Here is a 25,140-nt window from a genome sequence, read left to right as displayed (position 1 = left end):
TGAGTCATGATTTCATGTACAGAGGGGAAAATCACACCATCAAGTTATTGTTTGAGTACTGAATTTTTATTTGGAAAAACACCCTCATTACATGCTCACCCTGATACTTACAGTGATGTGTGGTTCTTGGTTATGCAACACATAATGACCTTTATGAGTGTCATTACTGAGCATTTAGTGACAGTGAACAGTATATACAGTGTGCACATGTGAGACAGCATATTCTTTATGAAGATTCACATGATTTTTTTCAAATAAATAAAAGTGCAACAACAGCTGTGACAGCTCTTTCATACTCTCAAACACACAAAGAACATTATTACCATTCTAAATTAAATTAAATAAAATATCAGATGGTGGAGGCACTGTGTTGCTTCATTTCTCTGAAAGCTTCCAACTGTGACAGCTGAGTAGCCACTTCCCTCATCGCTCTCTCTCTCCGTAGCTTCATCGTATCGATCCGCCTCGTTCTGTGGAAGCACCATCAACTTCCCTGTCTAATGGCCAATTAGGAAACTGAACCAAAGTGTCTTTAATACTGTTGTGAAATCTATTTAATGATTTATAAAAAAAGACAAAAACCCATAAAACAAAAAGCGACTTATCAGATTCACATCCAATCACTTCAGGCGAGACAAAGGTCAGGGGTCACACTGATGGGACAGAGTGAGGGTAAAGCGGGATTTATACTTCTGCGCCAAATCAATGTCGTTGATGTGTAGCCTGACGTACACCTCCCCAGATATGTACCTACACGTCACAGTGCCGCAGACCTCCTGTCTGTCTCTGTAAGCTGAAACCATTTCCCTCAGTGGAAACAAAGCTTTGATTTACTTTAATTTCACAGATAAGAAACAATAAATTGTGAAGACAATAAAGCCTCCGCTAAAATAGCATTTTAAGTCTTGTGTGTGATTTATTCTGGCTTCATATGAGCAGAGGAAATCTCTGCTAGCTGCTAGGCTAATTTATACAATGTAAAATGCCATAGGCTTGTGCTAATAACGTTAGCATGTTGTGTTTGTGGGGAAACGTTTTTAGTAGTAAAAGTAGTTTTGTCTGTGAATCTTGTGAGTTGTAATGGAGCCGAATTTTGTAACGTTACCTTTGTTAAATGTTGCTGTTGTCCCTGGTTTCATATGTGAAGAGGAAAAAGTCTGTTAGCTGCTAGGCTAATTTTGTCCAGATAAAGACAAGTGTTTGTCTGTGAATGCTGCGAGTTATAGAGAAGCTGAGTTGTGTTTGAAACTGTCTCTATTAAGCCATGTTTAATGTGTGTTTAATGTGTGTTTTTAATCATGAAACTTTACAGCACTTCATAGAAACCCCATCTCCGACTAGTGATTTGGTAGCCTGGTTCCAGACCATAGACCCCGCCCACTCAACTGAGTAGGCTTGCATCTCTGGTCTGGCATACTGCAATGAATTTGCAATTTATCTCGTCCAAGATAGAGGATGGATGGACGGACCAATGAACGCTGGGGGTGGGGGCGGGTCTAGCGATTAGCCAATCAGCGCCACGCTGATGTCAAGCTGCGCGCCGGTGGGTAACTGGTGAGGACAGCAACAATGGCGACCGCTACAGATCCTACAAACCACATTAACGATGCTATTGAGGTATTTCGCCACACGGAGACATTTTAAACGGGCAATGCTTGCTTGTTTTCGGCACCCCTGAGGCATGGATACTAATGACGTCACATTCTGGGTGAGTCGTTGATCTCTACTGATTGGTTAGGGAAAAATCAAATTCCCTCCCCCTTGTAAATCGCCTTCAATGGAGGCGATGTCAGACTGAAGGTTCTGGGAGCTTCGGTCTGACACTCAGGCTAGTGATTTGGAGGTGTAACTGCAGAGTGACTCAGACGCACAAGTATAATGCTCAACATGGCGTAGGCCTCGTGCGTAGAGCTGACGCAGAAGTATAAATCTGTCTTAAGCATGACATGTTTTTATTTATTTGGTCAAAGGTTTTGAATGATCTATAAAAAGTGGATCTTAATCCAATGAGAGAGAAGAAGAAAGGCATGGTTTAGTGCTACAGAGACTACAAAGATGGCAGATTTAATATTTGAGTGCACCAGTGTGTCTTGATGTGTGTGGGATTCTGTGGATGTGTTTCAGTAAAGGCAAGAGTGGGAGTCCTACATCTAGCCAGCAGAGTCAGTCTCCAAAGCAGGGATGTGAGTGGAGAGCAGAGGGAGAGATCTCAGTAATTATATTAATATTCTGCTTTCAGTGGGTCAGTTCACCCAATTACATAAAATTTAATTATAGGAAATTGGTTGTATGAGCTCAAATTGTTCGATACAGACACGTCTGAGACATTTCAGATGTCTCATAATATGGGCACATAAACCAAGACTATCTGCATGGGTGCACATCAGAATCATTTGCAGTAATTTGGGTAAAACAACCATAATTTTGCTTTGAATTCAAGCACGAGTGGACAGTGTCTGTGTGGAAGCACAGCAGTGGTTAGAAACTGTCAGCAGTGCCATGTTGTCATCGTACAGTATGAACAGTGTCAGGCTCCAGGTGACTGCTCAACAGTCAGTCCTCGGCCCTGCCTGGCTCCTACGTGGCTACCTTAACGGCCAGCAGCAGTCCAGACTACTCCTGGGGCCCCGGGGCTTTCATGGCCATGCTGGCCCCCACCATGGCTGGATAACTCCGGTTCCTCCTCATTCCATCGGGCCCAAAAGGGGAGCCGGATCTGCGCAGCCCACCCAGAGGCCCCAGGATGGGGCCGGGACTCATTGCTCTGCCACCTGGAGCTCCAGCCACACCCAGCCGCTTCACCTTGTCCAGCAGGTTGAGGTTGTGGACGGTCACGCTAACGTCAGTCTGGCTCTCACAGTCCCTCCCTTTCTGCCTGCCTCTCATCCTCCCCGTCACCTCTTTCAGAATGGAGCGGGCCGGCTTGGAGGCCAGGAAGTTGTCGTAGGAGGGGCTCTTGAAGTCGAAGCCGGCGGACGTTGGCACAGCTGAAGCTCCCTGTCCTGTGGGTGAGTTGGGAGGTGTGGAGGGGCGCAGAGGGTCGGGGTTGGGCGCTCGGTTTGGAGCGATGGAGGTGCTGAATAAGACTCCTCCGATGCCCTGACTGTACTCCAGGCCCTGACTCTGGTGATACATCGCTGCTGAGATCCCTCTCTCCTGGAGGAGGCGCACTAACCCCAGGGAGGTGCTGGTGGTGCGTGTTGCATCTCTGCACAAACATGGGAAACAAGAGAGTCAGACTGAGTGGTAACAAGTGATGACGATCCAAGCAGCACAGTCTGCTTCCTACTTCCTGTCAGCGCTGTTGTGCTGCTAACTCATTTACAAAGAAACAGTAGCATGAAGGAGACATATCTGTAGACAACAGCTGAGAATGAAGTAATTTTCTGGTGTATGTGAAACCGTGCCTGAGGTTGGTCGAGGATTCGGACGGCCTGAGGCTGAGCCTGCGCGGCGTGCAGGGTGTGGCAGCAGGCGTGCCCAACAGACTGCTGGTCATCACGCAGGCGGACGACGCTGGGACTGGGTTCAGACTGGAGAGAGAAGGAAAACAAAACCACAAAGAGAATTAGGAAAATTGAAAAGATGATACTTAAATTGCACAATCGCAAAATCTCATCATATCAAACTGTGTTTGTTGTGCACGACGGACAATGTTTCATCGAACCTTAAGGACCTGCATGTATTATTTAGCACCTTCCTACTGTCTAGAAGATGACTGAATGTTGTTGGACTGGATCCCACCTCAGCGCCTGCTGTTTGGATCTTATCTGTCCTGTGGGTTTTAGTCAAATTCAGACTGAGTGCACACTGAGCACTCTGTAGGAACATTAGCACATTAAGCTGCATTAAACGTTTCATACAAAACTCATTTTCTTTGTTTTTTAAAAGCATGCATAATTCAAAACAGAGTGCATCTTTAGGAGGCAAACACAAGACACTTCTTATGGAAACACATTATTTCATTAGATTTTGCAGTAATGTTTGAACACAGAGGCAGAAAAACAAAATTTTGCTGTGGTTGAAGCCGAATGAATTCTCTCAGATCAGAGAGAAACTTCACGGGAAAAGTTGACTTTGAACATACATTTTCCAGCAGCTCCAGACAACATCTGTTGCTTACCTTGGTGTGACCCGCGTCAGCTCGTCAGTCGGGTGGAGGATCCGACATGTGGTGAAGGTGTAGGTAGAGCTGGTGTGGGCCATGCATTTACCTGGGTAGTACGCAGCTGCAGGTCACAGAAAACATTTTTAAACACATGATACACCTCAACAGTCTACATGCAGTGCAGAGTATGTATGACTGTGCTGTGTGTCCTCACCCAGGACATCAGTGTTGCTGAGATGAGGCGACGCAGATGGAGAGGGTGGAGATGGTGGAGCGAGGCTGGGTGGAGGCTGCCCGAGGTTGGTGTCACTCGTGCTGGAGGTGGAGGGCACGGCGGGTGAGGCAGAGGCAGAGGCCGAGGAGGTGGGCAGATTCTGGAAGTATTGCTCCCCTGGTTCATCCTCCTCGAAGCTGCCCCACGGATACACCTGCACACGACACAGTGCAGCACAGACAGCAGAGACGGCGCGCTAAGTGTTACTGCTATGACTTGTAATAATATTATCAGTTATTATGAGGAGGGTACGGAGTATTTGCAAGTAATAAGTCAAGTCATACCATATAAACACAGAGATATATCGAAATAAAGATGAATTACACCAAACCTATCTGAGCCTATCTCCTCAGCTCTTCTGTCAGTGTGCATTTTATTCATCGTTTTGTCCCACTGAACTAACTGAGGAGAAAAACAGCAGCAGAGTTAAACAGATGGACGGCACATATGTGGGACTGGATATCCCTCTGTAGTAAAAGATGACAATGAATCCCAATTTTATTTGTGCAGTGATAAAGCTGTATAATTATAGTGTAACTGATCGCATGCTGTCAGGCAGTGGGAAAACATTATGTCTGCAGTAATCTGTTGACGTTCACTGAGCACAAATACAATAAAAGGTAGTGAATAAAATTTGATTACACAAAAAACAACAGTCAACAGAGCAAAACAGGTCATCAAATTAGTGAGTGACTTCATGTTGTGCACACTGAGTCTGAAACCTTCGTCCGTCACAGCCTTTAGAGACGTTTGACCAAGAATCAGAGGAGGAAATGTGGCGGTGGGACACAGCTGAGACACGACAGAGGAACAGGGTGCACAGAATCATTTCATAACTCAGACAGCTACTGTCAACAGGTCAGATAGTGATATTCAGGTAGATGATGATGAAGAGGAGGAGGACAGCTCCGCCCCTTCATGCAGCTGTGGTGCCAAATGAAAGACAGGGAGGGAGTGATGATGGTCAGATAGGGAACTCCAGTGGAGAGAGGCAGAGGAGGAAATGTGTCTTTTCATTTTGTCACGTATTGTGAATTTTCACAACTAATAGAAGAATAAAACTCATCAGAATCAGTGTGAAAGGTTTGTGTGTGTAACAGACTAAAAATGTAACTGAAAAAACAGACTCAGTGTGCAGAGGCCTCTGGACTGTGACATGCACTGATATATTCTGCTGCATCTATGACACTGACACTATTTTCTCTGAGTAGATGCTGCATGTTAGGCTGGTCAGAGGGTGTATTAAAATCTCTCTAACACACACAAATGATCTCACACACACACACTCACACACACTCACACACACACAGACCTGCTCCAGCTCCAGTTCCAGGGGTCTGTAGCCTTTGGGCACGACTCCCGGCCTGGCGTCCAGGATCACCCCGAGGTGAGGCTGAGCTAACTGCTGCCAGTGGTGCAGGGTGGCAGAGCCTGGGGGAGACACATGGATATGAGTTCACTCAATATCTTTACACACACAAATAAACACTTGAATAAATAAATATGTAAGTGATTTACAACTTGTAACTGATTATATATTAACTTTCTTTTTATTCTAAAGACTTTTAATCATCTGTTTTTGTTAGTTTAGTTTTGTTTGCTTTTTCTTTTTTAACATCTTTTTGTTTTATTGTCTCATTGTTTTATGTTCAGTTGTTTGTGTTATGCTTCAAATTGTGTGTCGTTCCAGTTTTGTCACATGAAGCAGGGTGGGCTGCATGTTTGTACGAATGAAGCTGAGTTGATTATTTTACTGTCAGGCAGTTGATGCTTTTGATACGTAGCTTTCCTGAACAGGAACTTTAGCTGTCTGTGTCCTGTGGTTTGTGTTAGAAGGCTTCACAGACTTTACTCATGTTAAACTGAAAAATCACGTTAACCTCTGACTGTAACACACGTGTAGTAAGTGGTGTTGTGATGTTGCTGCAGGACAAATTGACGGATGAATGCATGTAGATATATTTTATCCAGCACTAGTGCATGGGCTGATACAAGCCTGCAGACTACATGTCCAAATCATGACAAATAACCATCTTAAATATGCATTAATGCCAATAACTACTTTTCTAAAAGCCATGTCTAATGAGCATTATCCATGAAACTGCCTCCACCAACCAGTCAAGTTGCAGCTGACAGTCACGTCTGTCCAGACTCACATGTCGCCATGACAGGTGCTTCGAATATGGAAGCTGCATGTTCTAAAACATGGATGCTTCACACACAGAAGATCTATACAATCAGCTCAGTTTCAAGATTAAAGTCACCAATTCAGTGTCTGACCAAATGTCTCCCCTTCTGTTCCTGAGATATGACGTTAAAAAATGGCCAGGAAAGAACATTAAGGCTGAATCCAAACGTCCACCCTCTGGACCTGCAGACTGAGCCCTCGCTGACGTACGTAGTGTGACGTATTTACTGTCATCATGTAAAGTGTGCGAGGGCAGAGACTGCAAGCCGAGACTGTTTAATTCGTTGCCATGGAAATGTTTAAGTATGTCATATAAGTTGATGAACAGTGCTGAACTCATCTGTTCCTGCAGATAACAAGATATAAATCACATGTAGAGCCTTATTTTGTGACTGAATAGAAATGTATTAACACATGTCTATATAACAGCTACACATGATTAAAACAGAGATGTGTGTAAATCAGGACTATGACTCAATAAACTGTGTCCTACTCACATTAGAAACCTTCTTTTGTTGTTAGTATAATTTTTCAGCCCATCACATCTTATCAGTCTGACAGGCTGCAATAATAAAACACATTTTCAGTCCCTGTACAGCCTGGACTCACATATCTCTGCATCATGATGAGGTTGAATATTATTTGTGGCCTTCACAGTTCAAGCAACATTTTCATAGACCTAACTATCAATAACTATTTTACACATTCACAAGTTTTTTTTTCAGCATTGGAAACCCACAACGTCACGTCCATACTGCAATGAATTGTGGGTTATTAAATCAGTGAAGTCTGCAGCCCAAGCAGACTCTCTGGAAGTCTGCAGAAAGTCTTGAGGCCCCTGTGGACTGGATGAACTGTGGATTTGGGCAGCACTAGATTCAGTCGGGATTCAGAACCCCCTTTGAGGGCGGCAGTAGCTCAGTCCATAGGGACTTTTCTTGGGATCCAGAGGGTTGCTGGCTCAAGTCCCAGCACGGACTGAGCATGGAGCTTAGACTGGTAGCTGGAGAGGGAACTGAACTGCCCGGGGTGCCTGTCCATGGGTCTGACCTCCCTCCTATGCATGTATAGGTCCTGTGTGTGTGTGTGTGTGTGTATGACAACAGAGTGAAATCCTGTTCTGGGGTTAATAAAGTGTATCTTCTTCTTCACTTCATCCTTTTGTCCTGTTTGACATTTCTGTGGTGTTTTGTCATAATCAGCGCATGAATCCTACATGCCCCCCCCCCCCCTCTCTCTCTCTCTCTTACTGATCAGCCTGATTCTGTCTCAGGTGTGTCTGCCTCCTTCCCAACAGGTGTGGCTGCTCAGCAATCAAGGTACCTGTAAAGAGGGGGAGGGGCCGGCAGCTAATTTTTCCTCACTCTGGCAGCAGCAGCAGAGAACATAGTGGTGGCTGTGTGTGACCTCATGTTGTCACTTTTGGTTTTCCTCTCCCTTGTGTTTCTGGTGGGTCCAGTCGTTTAGTTTTTGCAGCTTTATTTCTATTGTTGAGGCTTTAGTTGGTTTATGTTAAGGTTGAGGGGAGAGCTCTGTCCCAACGGCCCCATGTGGGCTGGACTGTGGTGGCTCCCCTTCTTTTGTTCCCTCTGGCTGGCCCACCAGTTTTCAGTTAGTTTGGAAGAGAGGGGGTTAATTTAGCTAGGTTCTTAGGTTCTTGGGTTTTTGAGTTGGTCACAGTGATTTTTTTACCTTTCAATAAAAAAACGTGTTTCTTTGCAGCTCCTGCCTTGTTGAACTGTGTTCGGTCTCTTTGGTTCGAGCTAATTTAGGGGATTGTAACAGACAACAATAACAACCAAAAACATGTTCTGTGAGGTCACAGTGACCTTTGACCACTGAAATGTAATCACTTCATCATTGAGTTCAGGTGGAAGACTGCGCCAAATCTCGTGAAACTTCCTCTTGCGTTAATGAGAACGGGACAGACAGATGGACAGATGGAAAACCAAACAACATGACATGGCTGTCACCAGGGTGGAGGTGTAAAAACAGATGAGGAGGGTTGTTAGGTTACACTATGTTAGGCCTCAGATCAGAGCAACAAACCAAGATAAACACAGACACTAAAATGACAGAGAAGATGAAAATGAAATGGAAGAGCAGCAAGTATGAGACAAGGTTTTTATTAGTCAGCCACATTAATTTGAACCAGAGTGAGCAAACACAAATCATAAAAACAGGAAGTCAGAAATAATGAAGACACAAATAAAGACAGAAAAATACTACATATATGAGAAGGTGTGAACAGAAATAAAAGTAGATGTAAACAGAAGCAGAGGCAGGGTTTCTACAGAGCATGGAGATGTGTTCTACAGACTGTGCTTTTAAATGAAGTTTGAGTTATCACCAGCAGAGGGCAGCACAGCCCAGCGACCACCTTTAAGGTCAAATAGACACTGAATCACAAGAAAACACTTGTGTGTTACACTTCTGGCCGATCAGTGATGTCACATCATCAGCTGTGACATCATTGGCACATGATTCAGAAGCATAAATCAAACACCACCCCCTCCCTCACCTCTGTTAAATCACACGTGTGTAGAGCCTCGGTTCAGTCTACTACGCTTTCTTTCCGTTCCCACAGTGAAAATTGTGGATGGTCCCAACAGCAGCGTTCCTTAGCGTCCCCATGTTTGGTCCCCCCTCTGTTGGGGTACCTAGCACACAGATCTGGTACTAAAAGGTGGAGCTGTGAACACTGCAGTCTGATTGGTCAGTAGAGGACGGTCACTCTGGTTTTATGTAACCTCTGTTCATACATCAGTAAACTACAACTATAAAATGAAAGAGAAAAAAATAACTTCATTCACTGGGCCGACTGCCGGCAACTTTTAAGGTGGAACGTTAACTTGTAATGTTACTCAATGCATGAGTTGATGACGTGAATCCATCAGCACACCTTAAATTTCACTGTGACAACTTTGACCATCACTTTAGTTTTTATATGACACACACTTTTAGTAATGACTTTAAAAATATAGATTAATTTGGAGCGGATTATGTGAAGGTCATATATTCTAATCCTCACTTCCTGTGGGCTACAGCAACACTAAACCCCTGAGCTTGCCTGAGAAGGACTAAATGCACAAAGCTGCTATTTTTAAATATCCCATGGAGAGAGACTCTCACTGCAGCCTGTTCTATTTTGTTCTGAAAATGTGGGCGTGCAGCCTCGTTCTGTGGACGATAAACCAGGTGCAGACTTCCATCTGTGTCACCGCTGATGAGGAAATACAGCGAGTGCTGGACGGAGCAGTGAGTGACAACAACCCCGCCCACATTTAAGAGGACTGTCTGAACAGACCGAGGGTCTAGGTACCATGTCTGAAGGCTTACTGCTGGTTCCACTACAGACAGTGTCTGGTGTGTCTACAGCCATCCTCTGGGCTGTGTGTCTTTGTAGTAGCTGTGTGGAGATGTGAAGCTGCCTGACTTGTGATGATGCATCAGAGACCAGAAAGAATTAAACAGCATCAGTGACAGAGGTCTTTCTTTCCTCTCTCTCGCTCCCTTCATCTTCCTGCTTCCAGCTCGGTCTCTGGCCCACCTCCTCCCCCTCTCCCTCTCTATCCCAGCTCCCGTCTTCCTCACCCATCCCCAGCCTCTCTCTCTCTCCCCCTCCAGCGTCCGCCCGTGCCAGCTCTCCAGCCACCTCTCCCCCTCCGCCCCCCAGCCCCGCTTGCTCCCTTTCTTTGTCCCGACCCCTCTGTGGCGGTCCCCTTCCCGCTTCCTCCCCGCCTTGCAGCTCATCTCGCTCTCCATTTCGCCCTCACCTTCAAGCGGTTTGACGATCTGCAGTTTGTCGGGGAGGTAGGGTCCTCGGGAGGCCCAGAGGTGGAGGTTCCCGAGGGACATGATGCTCTCTGAGGGGGTCAGCGCACTGTCCTGGCTCAGGGCGTCATGTAGACCTCCGTGTCCTCCTCGTCTCCGCTCCCTCTCCTCTTCGAAGAAGCGCCTCTCGCTCAGGTTGTTTTGTCGACGCAGAGAAAGGCGGCGCAGGGCGAGCCGCAGGTCCTCAGCTCCACTGGTCTTCTTCTCTCGGCCCTCAGCGCTGAGAGAGGAGACAGAGACCAGTTTGTTAAAGTACATGTTCTGTAAACTGTACAAATCGAGGAGGTACTTCTTCTGTGTATCATGCTGATGTCTAAAACTGTCCTGAGTAACTGTGTAACTGAAGAGCAGCTGAGTTAATGATTCTTCCTCACCTGTCCTGATTGGCTGCCGTCTCCATCAGGATGCTCTGCGTCCGGTTGTCAAGGGCAACACCGTCTCCACTGATGTCACCTCCATACACGCTGGAGTGAGGCGTGGAGAGGCCGCTGGACTGGGGTGACGTACGAGCTGACAGAGACTGGTTTGAGCCCGGGATGTTGGCGCTGGTTGGAGTCAGAGAGCGTTGACGGACCGTCTGGTTGACGTTTTTGACCGTTTCAAACACGCGCTTCCGATGGATCCTGCAACCAGACACAAAGGAATCACTCTGCAGTGTTTGCACTTTTGATTCTGTAATGTGCCTTCTTAGTTTAGAGTGTGAGCGTGTTTGACTCTCAGTGCGTACGTACTTCTGCTCCTCACACTCTGGGTCATCCAGACTCAACTCCTTCCTCATTGTTCCCTCGATCTCAGCCGCCAGAGAATCCTGCAGCACAAACACCCCTCGTGAAGGAATGCAAGATGATCACGTACACACCTACAGACGCACACACACACACTCTCTCACCATAGGGTACAGCCCCAGAGGATGGAAGCGTCGAGGGGTTCCTGCAGGGTAGTTTCTGTTCCTCAGGTTCTTCAGCTCCTCCTGGGCTTCGTGCAGCATCTCTATGCACTCCAGATACTTCTCCTCCAACTCCTGGAGCTGTTCGTTGTGACGTTAAAATCATCTTTTGTAACTGAGCTCAGACTGACTGGTATTAAGTTTGCAGGTAAGAAGGTGTGGTGTGGACGTTACCTCTGCTGTGAGCTGCCTCTGAGCATCTTTAGCTGCCACCAGGTGTTGAGACAGCTCCTCATTCTCCACCGCAAACTTTAAAACACACACACGCAGGTTTGAATTAGCAAAATGAAAACAGAGCATATTAACAGTCACCTCTGAGTTCACGTGGCTTCATGAGTCCATTCACCGATTTGGCTTTCTTCTGCAGGTCTACGATCTGAGAGAGGAGGTGTGTGATCTCTTCCTGCTGGCGTGCTGCATCCTCGGTCTTACGAGCCAGTTCCTCCGCTATGGTGGAGATTTGGAGACTGGACAACCCTGATGAGACGGAAAGGAAAAGTTTAATTTAGCCTGAGAGAGGGAGAGACGAGAGACGAGAGACGAGAGACGTGAGAGGAGAAGAAGAGCAAACGGGAGAATCATCATCATTTTCATGGACAAAATTTCAAAACGTTTTCATGACATTTATGGACCCCTAATACATTTTTTTTCCCTTGTCCCACCTTCCCGATGTTTTTCTAACATATCAGATTCAAACTCTATTCAAACATAATATCAGGTGGCTGGCATGAAGGGAGAGACGTGACGTGGCGCGGTGATGAAGAAACACACGTGATGGTACAGAAAACGTCACAAATCAACACGGTAAAGCTGCATTACGTCGACAGCTACAGAGAGAAAGAAAATGTAGTTATGAATATTTCATTTCTGCCAAGAGATGCCTCTAAATCCTGCACACTGGCCCTTTAAGTTTAGACACACACACACACACACACACACACACACACACACACAGGTGAAGTAAACACAGATGCATACGTGGAGTGTGAGACGAAACTTACTGAGCTCATTGACACAGTCATTGACGAGCTGCTGCTCCTTTTCCTCGTAAGTTTCAGTCTCTGACTTCAGATGGTGTGCCTGTGTACACATACACATTATGTATATATAAATATACACCCTATAATCCCAGACTCTTTGTTTCTTACACCGTGTCAGTGTGTGTGTGTGTGTGTGTGTGTGGAGACAGATACCTCTGAGCGCAGAGACAGGTTCTCCTCTTCCAGCTCTTTGAGTTTCCTCTGCAGCGTGTCACTCACAAAGCCTCCTGAAGCAGCTCCCACTTTGCTCTTCTTTTCCCTTCAGACAGATAAATACAGAAGATTAATGTATGCCTTTACTTCTCCAAAATGTGTAAGCTATTAAATGAGTATCTACAGGTGGTTTGAAGTAAGAAAGAAAGGATGCTAACGTTGGGGAGCTGCTGGACTCGTCTTCGCTCTCCTCGGCTGCGTTGGTGTAAAACTGCAGCAGCTCGTCCTTCAGGTTCAGCTCATGGTGCAGCTGCGCCACCTGGAGGACGACAGACAGTGTTTGACACTCGTGTACGTCTCTGTTTGACTGTGTACATGTGGTGTGGATGGCTCTAATCTGACTCCACTGTAAAATCTGGTTTATCTTAGAACGTTAACAGAAACAACTCCAACCCTGAGGAGTTTCAGGAGCAAGGATGGAGCTGTTGACATCGCTGATACTGATGAAGACTGTGATTCGTTTGAAAGCTCCAGAAGAAGCCGCTACAGTCTGCTGTCCTGCTTCTACAATAATGGAGGAACAGTAACAGTAGCTCCACACATCTTCTGTCTCAGACTGAGAAATGAATCTGTTGAGACTGCACCTTGGCTCGTACAAAATTTGTCTCTAAATGTGACACTTTTATCATCCCTGCAGCGCTCTGTAGGACTTCACCTTGAATAACAGTGTCAGCTATATAAATGTAATGTGAGGTGGAGTCTGATTTGGGACAGTGTGAATATGTGTGTGAGCAGACCTCCTCTGTGATCTGTCCCACTCTCTCCTCCAGGTAGTCATTCTGCTCCGTCAGAGTTCGGTTCTTCTTCAGGAGCGACTGGCCGATCCTCGCAGCCAACTCCAGATCTCTCTCTTTCTGTTGGTCGGAGGACAGAGATGGTTAAGTATAGCATCGATACCCAAAAATCCCAAAACATTTATTATTGTTGGTGTCCTGTGGGGGCGGAGGTTCAGTCGCTGTTGGATATTTTCCACACCTAATCACATCACAGACATATTTAATTTGTGCAGACCTACAGTGCAGCTCCTCTCCTGCAGCCTCACTGTGTGATTTAGACTGGTTAAAAATCTTTCTTACTGCAGCTTTGAATTACTGGTGAAACAGACACAAAGAGAGCGCCTCACCTCCTCCAGCAGACGTGTGACAGCATCGATGTCATTGTAGGTCTTCGTCATCTGGCCCACTCTGTCTGCACATAGCACTGTGGGAGTATAAAGGACACAAACAGAGTGAGAGGAAGGAGGCGAGGAGGCGCAGAGATACAATCAGCTTAACAAAAACTAGAATCAGTCACCAATTCAGTGTCTGACCAAATGTCTCCCCTCCTGTTCCTGAGATATGATGTTAAAACATGACGATGTCACGGTGAAGCTGACCTTTGACCTTTTGGATATAAAATGTCCTCACTTCATTATTTTGTCCTGTTAGACATTTGTGTGAAGTTTTGTCATAATTAGTGTATGAATTCTGGAGTTATGGCCAAAAACTTTTTATTTTTAACAATATTTTTAGGGTTTTTTTGCCTTTAATCAACAGGACAGTTGCTGGTGTGAAGGGGGACAGAGAGAGGGGACGACATGCAGCAACAAACAGGAACAAAGCTGCTGCAACAAGGACAAAGCCTTTGTACATGGGGCGCCTGCACTGCCAGGTGAGCTAATGGGCGCCCGCCAAAAACATGTTTTGTGAGGTCAAACTGACCTTGACCTTTGACCTTTGACCACAAAATTGTAATCAGTTTATTCTTCAGTCCGAGTGGACGTTTGTGTCTAATCTGAAGAAACTGCCTCACTGAATTCTTTAGATATCACACTCGATTTAAAAGTGCTCTTAATTATTTCTTGTTGTTAAACTATATTTTGTGTTTTGAGTTTTTGTGAATTTTATCTCTGAGTTGTTTTTATTTAGTGTTATTTTTACTGTTTCCTGTGGAGATGAACTTGCTGCAAATCACCTCTTCTGTACCTCCTGGGTTTCCATAGCTCCTTCTGTCTGCCTAGTGCTGTTTTGCTCTGCTCTGTAAATTGAGCAGTTTATGTTTTAATCTTTGGTGCATATTGTTCGCACTGCTTTTATTGTCATTTCAGCAGCTGTTGTGTTTTGTTGTGACCACTTTTGTTCCATTAACGTTTGTGGCCATTTGTGGCACAGCGAGGCGCCTTGAGTCACGTGATCAGCACAGCGCTGCAGTTTTAACATCCAGTTTCTGGTGGTGCAGAAATAGGTGATTAATGTGTCCTACTGCCGTCCGCAGGAGTGAATAAATGCTGGAACACAATGTCTTCGAGTTGTCATTTGTGTATGATCTGTCCACACACGCTATACAAGGTCACAGTGACCTCTCATCCATGACCAACAAAATCAGTTAGTTCATTGTTGAGTCCAAGTGGATGTTTGTGCCAAATTTTAAGAAGTTCCCTTGCACTGTTCTTGAGATATCGTCTTCACAAGGATGGATGAGATATACGTATGTATGTACAGACAACCCGAAAACATTACGCCTGCAGCTGAGGCTGTCACCGGCACGGAGGTGTAACAAATATCTTTTCTTCACTTGTGTGAAGCATGAACATGTAGAAGGGCATGCACACACACACAGCCACATTATACAACACAGAGGGTTTGAAAGTCCTCTCAGAGGTCGTGGACGGGTCATGTTTAGGATGTCACACGTCCATCACATTGACATGTTAGTGTGTGACAGAGCAGACGAGCTGTTTCCATGTTTGTTGGCTCTGTTGCCCCGAGCTGAACGAGCCCATCGACCTCAGAGCTCTGATCAATAACACGCTGTCACAAAGTTATTCAATACGTTCTGTCAAACCTCTGTCACGTTGTTAGTAACAAAACCAGCGCAAAATAATGTAATAGTTGTTGTATCAAAGCACCTGAGTTCCTCCTGTCCAACAACACTCTGATCCACTCTGATCACACGGCACATGAGTGGACTGTGGGAGTTCATGTGTGCATGTGTGTGTGCTCGAGAGCTGATATGTCAAAACAGAGTGAATTCAAAGTCAGCAGGCCGCAGGAAAACTCCCCTTAATGAGAAGAACAAAGGCAGAGACGAGCTCCAGTGGAGGTTAGACACAGAAAACTGGTACAAAATGCTGTTTGTTGTTGCTGTATATGTGAAATAACAGGACGTCTGTTGTAGTGTGTTCAAAGTGTAACAGGTAAATATTGAGCCGTGCACAAACATCAGATCTTTGTACTGGAAATAATAAAAAATGATAAGAATCACACTGAACATGTCTGCACTTCACCTTTCTTGTCCTCCTTATAGAACCAGTCATCCAGCTCACATTCATCCCTCGCTAATCCCTCCATCCTGCTCCTGCTGTCCATCTCCATCTCCTCCCTAACCTCCACGATACAGGAACAACAACAGCTCCAAACACTGATCCATTCACTTCCCCTCTCCCACTCCTGCTGCTCAGCTCCCAGGCCCAGAGACTGATTTACCCTCCGCCCACATGGACGCCCCTGCGAGAGCGAGGGAGGCGGAGAGATGAGAGAGAGCGCGCTCTGCAGCCACTGAGCTGGAGGTATAATGGAAGTGAAAGTCGTATTGTGATGGAGAGGATGCAGGATGGAGAGGAAGAGCCAATCAGAGATGGTGGGCTGCAGAACTCCCACACCTCTCTGCTGTTCACCTTCCTGTCACCCCCTCGTCTCCTCTCTCTTCCACTCTGTGTGAGGACGCTCAACATCTCTCTGCCTCCAGCGACTGTTACCACGGCGACCCTCATCTGCAAACAAAGCCCCGACACGTGCAGAGACACACACGCTAACTCTTCAACATTGATCATGCTGCAGACACACACTGTGGGAACCAATAATCTGACCTTCTCGCAACCAAACAGCGTAATGTTTTAAGTTAAACTGTGAAGTTATTAATCACTCTGCTTTACAATGAAGATAGTTTTATATTAAAACAGGAAATGTTTCTAAATGTACAGAATCACCACATCCTGGAGCTGACACAAAAAAAATCTATAAAAAGGTTCAGCAGACAAAGTTTAATTTACCGACTCCACTGAGAGACCTGCAAAGAGCTCATAATAACATGTTAGACATTATGAATAAAGTGGACATATAAAAATACAAATATAATATGCTCAGGAGTTCAGTCCATGTTGTTGCATCCAAACTAAAGAAACAGCCTGCTCAAACTATCACTAACTAAAATACCTTCAAATGAGATGCAGCATGTATGTATCCTTCACCCAATTTCATGGCGTCACTGTCAGGGGCTCTCCATTGAGACATCAGCTGTTCTATCAGCTGATCACATTTCGACACACCTTCTCTGTCAGCCTATCATCTTACTGCTGTCTTTTCTAAATATGATTCTTTTTCTGCCTTTAGTACACTCATGCTGCAGTTGTGCACAGCTCCTCCTCTTCCTCCCCATCACTGACCAGTTTTTGCAGATTCATCAGCATCATCATCATCATCATCATCATCATCATCATCATCAGTCTTTGCAGCCACCAGCACCACCCTGTCTGGACTCCATGGGGGGATTGATCAGGGCAGCTGCCCCTCCATTACAGAATCTCCCTGCAGTCTGCCAGCACCAAAGATGCTCTGTCAGATCTTTATCATTACATATGATGTGTTAATCTGTACATCTGTACTTAGACTATTATCTTTACTTCAGTCACCTGTCTCTCCTGATTGAAATCAAACATGAGCACCACAGAAACCTCCTAAACTCTGACCCTACCTGATGTCACGGAGACATCACTGCAGATGAAGTAAAATCATCAGTGTAGAGTAAACACACAGAAAGGGAAAATACTCAGAGAACACAGACTGTAACTCCAAACCTGTGTGCAGAGTGAAGCAGGGCACCATCTTGTGGAGGGAGATATTTTAAACCAGGGAAAAGACAAACTGTAGACTGCAGGTAACACTGAGGAATCTCATTTGATTAGAAATATAGAACTCAGATATAAACACTGAAACTGTGGTGAAAGGTGGTGCGATGTCAGTATGATAATCAAACATCATGTCACTGCCTATCTGTTGCTGAAAACACAGCGAGACTCCTTTTCTCTAGATGCAGCTGAGCAGCAGCCGAGCCCGCCTGTGGTCCTGGTGTATCTGTGAAGTGTTCAGGGTAACGTTACCTACTGGAGACCCCACACAGCTGATTACTGTTCAATTTAAGGAAGCTGAAGAAGCTCACTTAAACATACGAGTGATGCTCTGGACATGAGGAACTTTTCCTTCCACTCCTCATCAACAACAGTCCCCTTACAAAAAAGTGTCCCACCATCTGCTGTTTCCACCGGTCCTGATCCAAAACTGTCGCTTCTAGTGGATTTAAAACTCCAGACGCTGAACAAAAACATGCAAAAAAACTGGGTGCAGCAAAAAGTCATCATTAGACCAAGCAGTGCTAACAAAACATTAGCAAACAGTAATCCACCATTATTTTGTTTCCAGCGTTTGCTCATTGCACAAAGCATCAATAGGCACGCAAGATTACTTTCTCCAAACTCTCTGTTTTACACGTCCACACAGATAAAGGAAAACCAGAGTTCTGATAAATCCAAACCTTAAAAAATATCCATTTTAGGTACCTGAAACAAAAGGCCCAAACGTGGAGGAAAATATCCGTCTACCAAAATATCTGTATACTTATAGTCAGAGCCAGCAGCCAGGAGAATGTTCCCATTATACCCTGTATACCCAATGACATCACCAGTTTGAAACTTCCTCCTCTGGTTTCTGGCTTTGACAGAGAGCAGCTCATGTTCACTAATACTGACTGAACTCTCTGAGGTCATGGAAATAACTTATTGGAACTCTTAATGCAGCTGGTGTTCCCCTTTAATCTGTGCAGGACCAATTTGATTTCCACAGCGATCATTAATGCATTCAAAACAGATAAACAATAATAAACAAACAGCCTCTCAAAGCTGTAGGTATGAGAGCCGCCTGCAGACAGAGCTCCTCTCTGTGTTTGACTGAGCCAGAGCATCAGGCAGAGTGGTGCTTTGGCAGGAGGAGAGGAGAAATGACCTTTATCATCAGACTTATTGATCGTCCTGAGGCAGCGAGCAGAATCATTGTCTGCTTTAAAAGAATTAAATACGAAAAAACAAAAGGGAGGTCTGACAATAACGACCCTGTGAGATTATTTAATACAGCTCAGGTTAAACTGAGTGTAACATGTAGTCTGAGACTCAGAGGAAGGAAACAGAGACTGAAAATGTGTTTCAGCTATAGCAGATTATCTTTCCAAGAACTGTTTGAAGGATTAAATTAGCGTGTACTCAGGTGGGTCAATCCTTCACATGTATTCTCACACCAGTCCCACAGATAAAATCCCACCAGTTTAATCTCCAGTTTCCTCCTCATCTCCTCCATTACTGCCTGAATTATAAACGATATGACTGAGAGGTTCCTGCACGCTTCACCAGGAGCATCAGCTGCACAGGAAACAGATATATATAATGTATAATATACTGTCAGTGCTGCACTCTGGTCAGACTTACAGAAGTATTTGAGAGTCTCTTCGATCTGCTCGGTGGTCAGGTCAAGCCTGGCGTCCGGTGCGACGAGGGGAGTGTGCAGCCAGTCATCGTGGTCGTAGCCGTAGACGGTGTCAGCCCGCAGCCGGTACACCGGCAGCTGCTCCTCTAGAAGGCTGATGATCTCAAACTCGGGCAGGTCGGTGCTGTTGCACACATCTGAGCATCAGAGAGGACAGGGAGGAGTGTCAGTGTGCTGCTGCCTGCTGGGGCACTGAGGGATGTCAATGCTGTTGGGGTCACATGGTGCCTGATATACTGTCAGCAGGCTCAGTCACAGCCCACTCCTGATAAAAATGCATTGTATTGGCTTTATGAATGTTCTCTTCAATATGAATGAATGAATTTTTATTTTGTGTCATGCATAAATTCAGAGTGAGCCAGGATCAGAGTCCAGCAGACCTGCTGACAATGAGCCGCAGACTCCTTTCCCACTGTCAGGAGACGAGCTGTGAACAAAGCTGTGCAGCAGACGAGTGTGCCTTTCTGTTGTGTCATGTTCAACGTCACAGGCAGGTCATGAAACAGGTTAGTAAACAGTGGACAGCAGCATGGAGGCCAGGGAAAAGTTACTCAGTGGTGACTACTGATGTTTGAGCGCTGCTTGGGTGGAGACAGATGGTATTTTGTGGTGGCGCGTCTTTGTATCTTGGCGGTAGAAGAGGCTAAAATTAGTGGGTTCGATCGGAGATGGGGCCGATAAATATTTGCAACTACTGTAGAATCAGTTGTAGAGATGTACAGATACCACTTTTTCCTTCCCGATACCAATTCCGATCCCTGAACCTTAGGTATCTGCTGATACCGAGTACTGATCTGATACCAGCGCGTAAAATAAAAATGGATGGGATATGAATTGTTATATGTCTCAACTCCTAAAACTCTGTGTAAAATATTAAGAAATAAATACATAGTAGAATGAATGCCATAAAACTTTTTATTATTATTATTATTATCCAGTGTTGACACAGATCAAGACACAGGTTAAAGTGCAGCCACACAATTTGGTAAAAAGACATTTTAAAGGCTACAGTAGAATGCTTTTTAAACTCCGCTCCGTTTCTGTTTCGTTTGCCTGTAGCGTGCGTATGCGTAATGACGTGAGGCATTACATGGTATCGGATTGGTCATAGGCTGTACTCGCCGATACCCGATGCTGCATTTTAGGCAGTATCGGAGGCATTTCCAATACTGGTATTGGTACAACTCTAGTCATTTGACCTGGATGTGAATGCCACACGTAGCCTTTTCCATTACATATGAAGCCGGATTTTAGCGGGTGTTTGTGGGTTTTTGGGCAGTGGTGACCTTTGACAACAGTTCTGAAAATTTCAATACCAGTATTTTTTAACAGCGCCCTCTAGGGGACCAAGATCTAATGAATGTGTCAACTAACCCCGCTCTCCCCTATTAAACATCCAACCATATATGATATCACTCACAGGGGGCATTTTTTCTTTTGATACCTTGAGTACAACTGAAGCAGATTAGAGTTTATAAAATGATGTGATTAAAGCAACATTACTTTATAACACAGGAAATTAGAGAGAACAACAAAGAAATTAATTCAAACTAAATACTTTCTACATTTCCAGTTACTGGTGGGAAACCAAATGACATGTTGCTGAGATGTCGTGCACACTGTGTAGCTACATTTGGAGATGTTGATGCAATACACATTTCTGTTACACTTGTGTTAATGCTTTACAACCACTGGATGCTCCGTAACACAAACTGAAATCAGAGTCAACCCCCCCACGCACACACACACGTACCTGTGATGGTCTCGGCGTCCCTGCAGTCAGGCGGCGCCAGGTGTGTGTCGAGCTGGCTGCACTCGCCCTCGCTCACATACTGCTCCTCATTGGTGTGCCGCTGGTCAGGCTCAGGGTCCGGGTCCGGATCCAGGTCTGGGGCCGGGGGCAGGGAGGGGGCCGGGGAGGCCAGCTTGGCTCACCTCTCACTGGTGGAGAGAAACAGGGGCCATGGGCCTCTGGAGCTGGAGCTCCACTGGGTCAGCAGGTCCACCTGACGGACAGGACGCAGCAGATACGGCAACCTGGAGGGGAGAGAGGAGGAGGAAGGGAGGAAGGAAGGAAGCAGAGACCTTTACAGAGCTGAACATATACAGTGGCATGCAAAGGTTTGGGCACTCCTGGTCATAATCTCATTTACTGTGAGTAGTTAGAAGATGAACTGATCTCCAAAACACATGAAGTTAAAGTTGAAACATGCTTTTCAACATTTTAAGCAACATCAGTCTTCTATTTTTGTTTTGGACAAGTTTAGAGTGAAAAAGAGTCATCAGAAGGAAACCTTTCCTGTGTCCTCACCACTAAATTCAGCCTCACAAGTTTGCAAAGGAACATGGAAACAAGTCCTGTGGACTGATGAAGGTAAAACAGAACTTTGAGGTATGTCTGGAGAACAAACTGTGAAACACGGGGGTGGATGGATGATGCTTTGGGCTTGTGTTGCAGCCAGTGGCACGCGGAACATTTCACAGGAAGAGGGAAGAATGGATTCANAGAGCTCAAAGAGCAGAGCATGAAGACGGCCCAAGAAGAATCCTCCAAACAGGAAGTGTAAGTCCTGACCATGCAGGGTGCCCAAACCTCTGCCTCAGGCCCTTTTCCTTTTTTGTTATTTTGAAACTGAAACATTAAAATAAAAAAACTAATCTTGCTTAAACTTAAACTTAAACTTCATGTCTTTTGGAGATCAGGTCATCTTCTACATGCTCATCTACTAAATGAAATTCTGACCAGAGGTGCCCAAACCTTTGCACACCTCTGTGCTCGTGCTGCTGTAGGTCCACACTGATCAATACACCTCTCTCTCTCCCTACAGAGTCTTTAACTTCAAGTGCTGATTCCGCACTGAGCCTCCTGCCAGCAGGCTGCAGAAATCAGAGCCTATCCACTGCAGACACTCTCTTCATCTGTCGAGGAATGAGAGACGGCACACGGGGGTTAAGAGCAACTCTTGATAGGAGCATGACATAATGAAAATGGACCACTTATTGATCCATGTGCGGGAAATGATTTTTTCCTGTTCTCTCCTGATGAGAGTTCAGATCAGTTGATCTCAGGCTGTGAGGGCTTCTGTGTGTCGGGGACACTTCAGCAGTGAGAATACACACCAACATGGGGGCTGGAATCAAAGGACAAAGTCTCAAACCAGCAGCCAACACTGCAGCCCCCTGACCTCCCAGTCCTCACAGCACAGAGGGGGCCTACTAAGACCAGATCCTGAGTGTCCTCTCTGAGGTGGATCCAGCAGTGCTCACATGTAGTGACCTTGCAGCACTGCATTCTGCAGGACTCAGTGTGTCACTGCAGATGCACAGCCAACTACAGTCAGTGAACGCACCACAGATCTGGATCATGAAGCTCACCTGCCTGTCAGATCAAACAGCTGCTGACGTGGAGCAGAATATAAATAGAGACGGAGAGGAGGTGTGAGTGTGATGATGCACGAGTGTTTGTGTGTCCTCTGCAGCCAGAGGATGAATAGCTTGTTCTCTCTGAACGAGCATTAAACAAAAGACACCTGGTGATGGATGAGCGTGTGACACACTGTCTCCATAACTGACAAGCACACATCACACACCATCAGACGCTCTGCTCTCTGTGCAGCAGCATCACAACCTTGGGACGTCTGACCTGCTGCTGCAGTGTGTCTGCTGTATCCACTCTCTGTTACACTGGTGTTAAACAGGACGTTTATTTTGTCCTCTTCAACAGAGCTGTTCCTGAATTAATCTGTGGATCAAAGATGATTTCTGCTCCAACCTGCCAACATGCACACACAGGTTTGGGATTAAAAGTCCCAAATCACCGTCCCCAACAAACCCTACCATCTCTGTCATCTTGTAAAAACTCCTCCTCCTCCTCAGGTCTTCAATAAAAGGAGCAAATATTTAAGAATATTTGCATCTCTGTGTTTTCTTCCACCTCTACCTTTCATTACATACACTGGTGAAAACAGGAGCCAACAGCAGGGCAGCTGCTTGGTCAGATTCTCAGACGATACCGCAGTGCTGTGACTTCTCTGTGGATCAGGATCAGACCACAGGAATGCTCTTCTGGATTTTATTTCTTGATGTTATAATAATAATTTCATGGACTTATCTAAAACTAAGGATTTGATTATTGATTTTAGACATAAGAAAGCGTTATTCACAGTGAAACTGTGGCATGTGTTACCTCATACAAACACTTAGGTATCTTTTTTGATATAAACACTGCAGATATTGTGAAGCGAAGGCAACAGAGAATTCAGCTTCTCCATAAACTAGATTCCTTTTGCACCAGTTCCATCATCCTCTGCTGTTTCTATCATCATGTCTTTTATTAAGAACCTCCTGTGTTTTTCATTTATCCGCTGCTCTCACAGCCTCACACAGACAGACAAAATAAATAGCACTGTTAAAATCTGCTCTAAGGTCACAGGAGGACACAACGGGACTTGACTGTTTGTTTTTTGTAATCAACAAATCCTCCAGAAATCGAAAAGTATTTTTGCTTCTTCTGAACATTTTCTTGAAGGTGAATTTTCTCTGTTTTTACATTTTATTATTTTTACTTTTAAACTAACCGGTATTTAAAATCTTTTATTCCCTCTGCAATTTGTCTTTTAAATTCTCTGTAAATATTTTTTCTCTTTTATTGATAATCAGTCTATTAACTTGTTCTTTTGAATAATTTTAAGATGTCTTTATTCGTCTGAACTTTTATTTCAGATTTCTATTTATTACTCATCTATTCATGTGTCCACATATTATCAGTAGCTTAAGGTAGTTACAATGGGCCCTAGTACACGCCATCGTGCACATATCGTCTCGTCACATGATCAGAGACTCGACACTGGATAACGTCAACGCACATATTACCCAGCGATCATCACTGCACATCTGTATGTAACAACAAATACGAAAATAAGAAATTATTCATTTAACAATTTTAATAGTTGATTTATAGAAGAATTGATTTATAGTTATAGAATAAGCACATGAGTGTGTTATAGTGACTGTTTCACAATATTTAATGCATTACATTTAATTCAATAAGAGTTTTTCTTTTAACAAGGCGGCAATCCCTCATAAGGGCCCACTCTCCACCCGACACACTGCTGGAGGGCCCCACTCTCTCCACGGGCCCCACACCTCATGGGCCCCAGTGTGACTGCACTGCCTGCACTGTCTGTATTCACGCCCCTGTACTGTAAATCATAAACAGACATGGATTAGACCAAAGGATTTCAAGAGAGAGAAAGTATCTCATGTGTTTCGATGACTTAGAGAATAGTTACTGAGCTACAGCTGGAATCTAAATATCTGTCTCTAAAACAGATTTGAATCAAAGCAGTAAGAGCGCCATGTCTCTGAGGGAGGGCTTGTCCTCCAGTCCCAACCTGCTGTCCTGCAGTAAAGCTGCTGCTGGCTCAGTGCCAGTGAACAGGTCAGGGTTCAGTCATGCATGTGTCATAAACTGTGATATTTGAACGCTGTCTGTGGGCGGGGCTTCATCTACATCAGCTGCTCACGTCACGGATGCGGATCTGGGTTTTGTGAAAATCATGTCCTTAGAGCAGCAACACAAGGAGAACATGATCAGCTGACCTTATGATGCATGACACCGCCATTACAAGCATCCCTGTGTGAGCAGAGCCGGACTGGACTCACCCTGAGCAGCTGACGGGTCCGAAGCTTCCTGTGTGAGAGCCAGAGGAGCCTTCAGGAGGACACGGGCTGATGCTGGTGACTGTCCTTCGGAGGAGAGACGGTGTGTGTCAGACAGTGTGTGTGTGTGTGTGTGTGTGTGTGTGTGTGTGTGTGTGTGCAGGCCGGGCGGGTCTCTGTCATGTGTCTCTGGTCCTGGATCTGTGCACAGCTCGGACTGATCCGGATCATCAAGGTCACCTTAGGGGGGTCTCCTCTGTCGCTCTTGACCCGGTCCACCCCTCCTTCCCTTCAGCCATCTCCCTCT

At 45.3% G+C, this 25,140-nt stretch overlaps 1 protein-coding gene across 2 annotated transcripts; it reads right to left on the bottom strand.

Annotated features, from left to right (window-relative positions):
* Window positions 1-64: 64 nt before the first annotated feature.
* LOC126384386 (trafficking kinesin-binding protein 1-like) lies at window positions 65-24,966 on the bottom strand. 2 transcript variants are annotated; one of them, XM_050035433.1, is made up of 18 exons: window positions 24,837-24,966; window positions 20,926-21,209; window positions 13,727-13,803; window positions 13,341-13,457; window positions 12,762-12,862; window positions 12,544-12,649; window positions 12,352-12,430; window positions 11,697-11,827; window positions 11,525-11,599; window positions 11,294-11,431; window positions 11,136-11,212; window positions 10,779-11,027; window positions 10,347-10,624; window positions 5,695-5,813; window positions 4,323-4,536; window positions 4,124-4,229; window positions 3,408-3,533; window positions 65-3,208 (listed from the first exon to the last, which is right to left on the bottom strand). In XM_050035433.1, the coding sequence occupies exons 3-18, from the start codon at window positions 13,775-13,777 to the stop codon at window positions 2,614-2,616; spliced, it is 2,562 nt and encodes an 853-aa protein (XP_049891390.1). In that variant the 5' UTR covers window positions 13,778-13,803; window positions 20,926-21,209; window positions 24,837-24,966; the 3' UTR covers window positions 65-2,613. The 2 variants fall into 2 exon arrangements, with proteins under 2 accessions (XP_049891390.1, XP_049891391.1); XM_050035434.1 differs by lacking the exon at window positions 24,837-24,966 and adding an exon at window positions 19,115-19,309 and having other exon boundaries at window positions 20,926-21,082.
* Window positions 24,967-25,140: the final 174 nt, after the last annotated feature.

The sequence above is a fragment of the Epinephelus moara genome, chromosome 22 (assembly GCF_006386435.1).
Source record: "Epinephelus moara isolate mb chromosome 22, YSFRI_EMoa_1.0, whole genome shotgun sequence".
Lineage (NCBI taxonomy): Eukaryota > Metazoa > Chordata > Actinopteri > Perciformes > Serranidae > Epinephelus > Epinephelus moara.
This window is presented reverse-complemented; position numbering and strand designations above follow the sequence as displayed.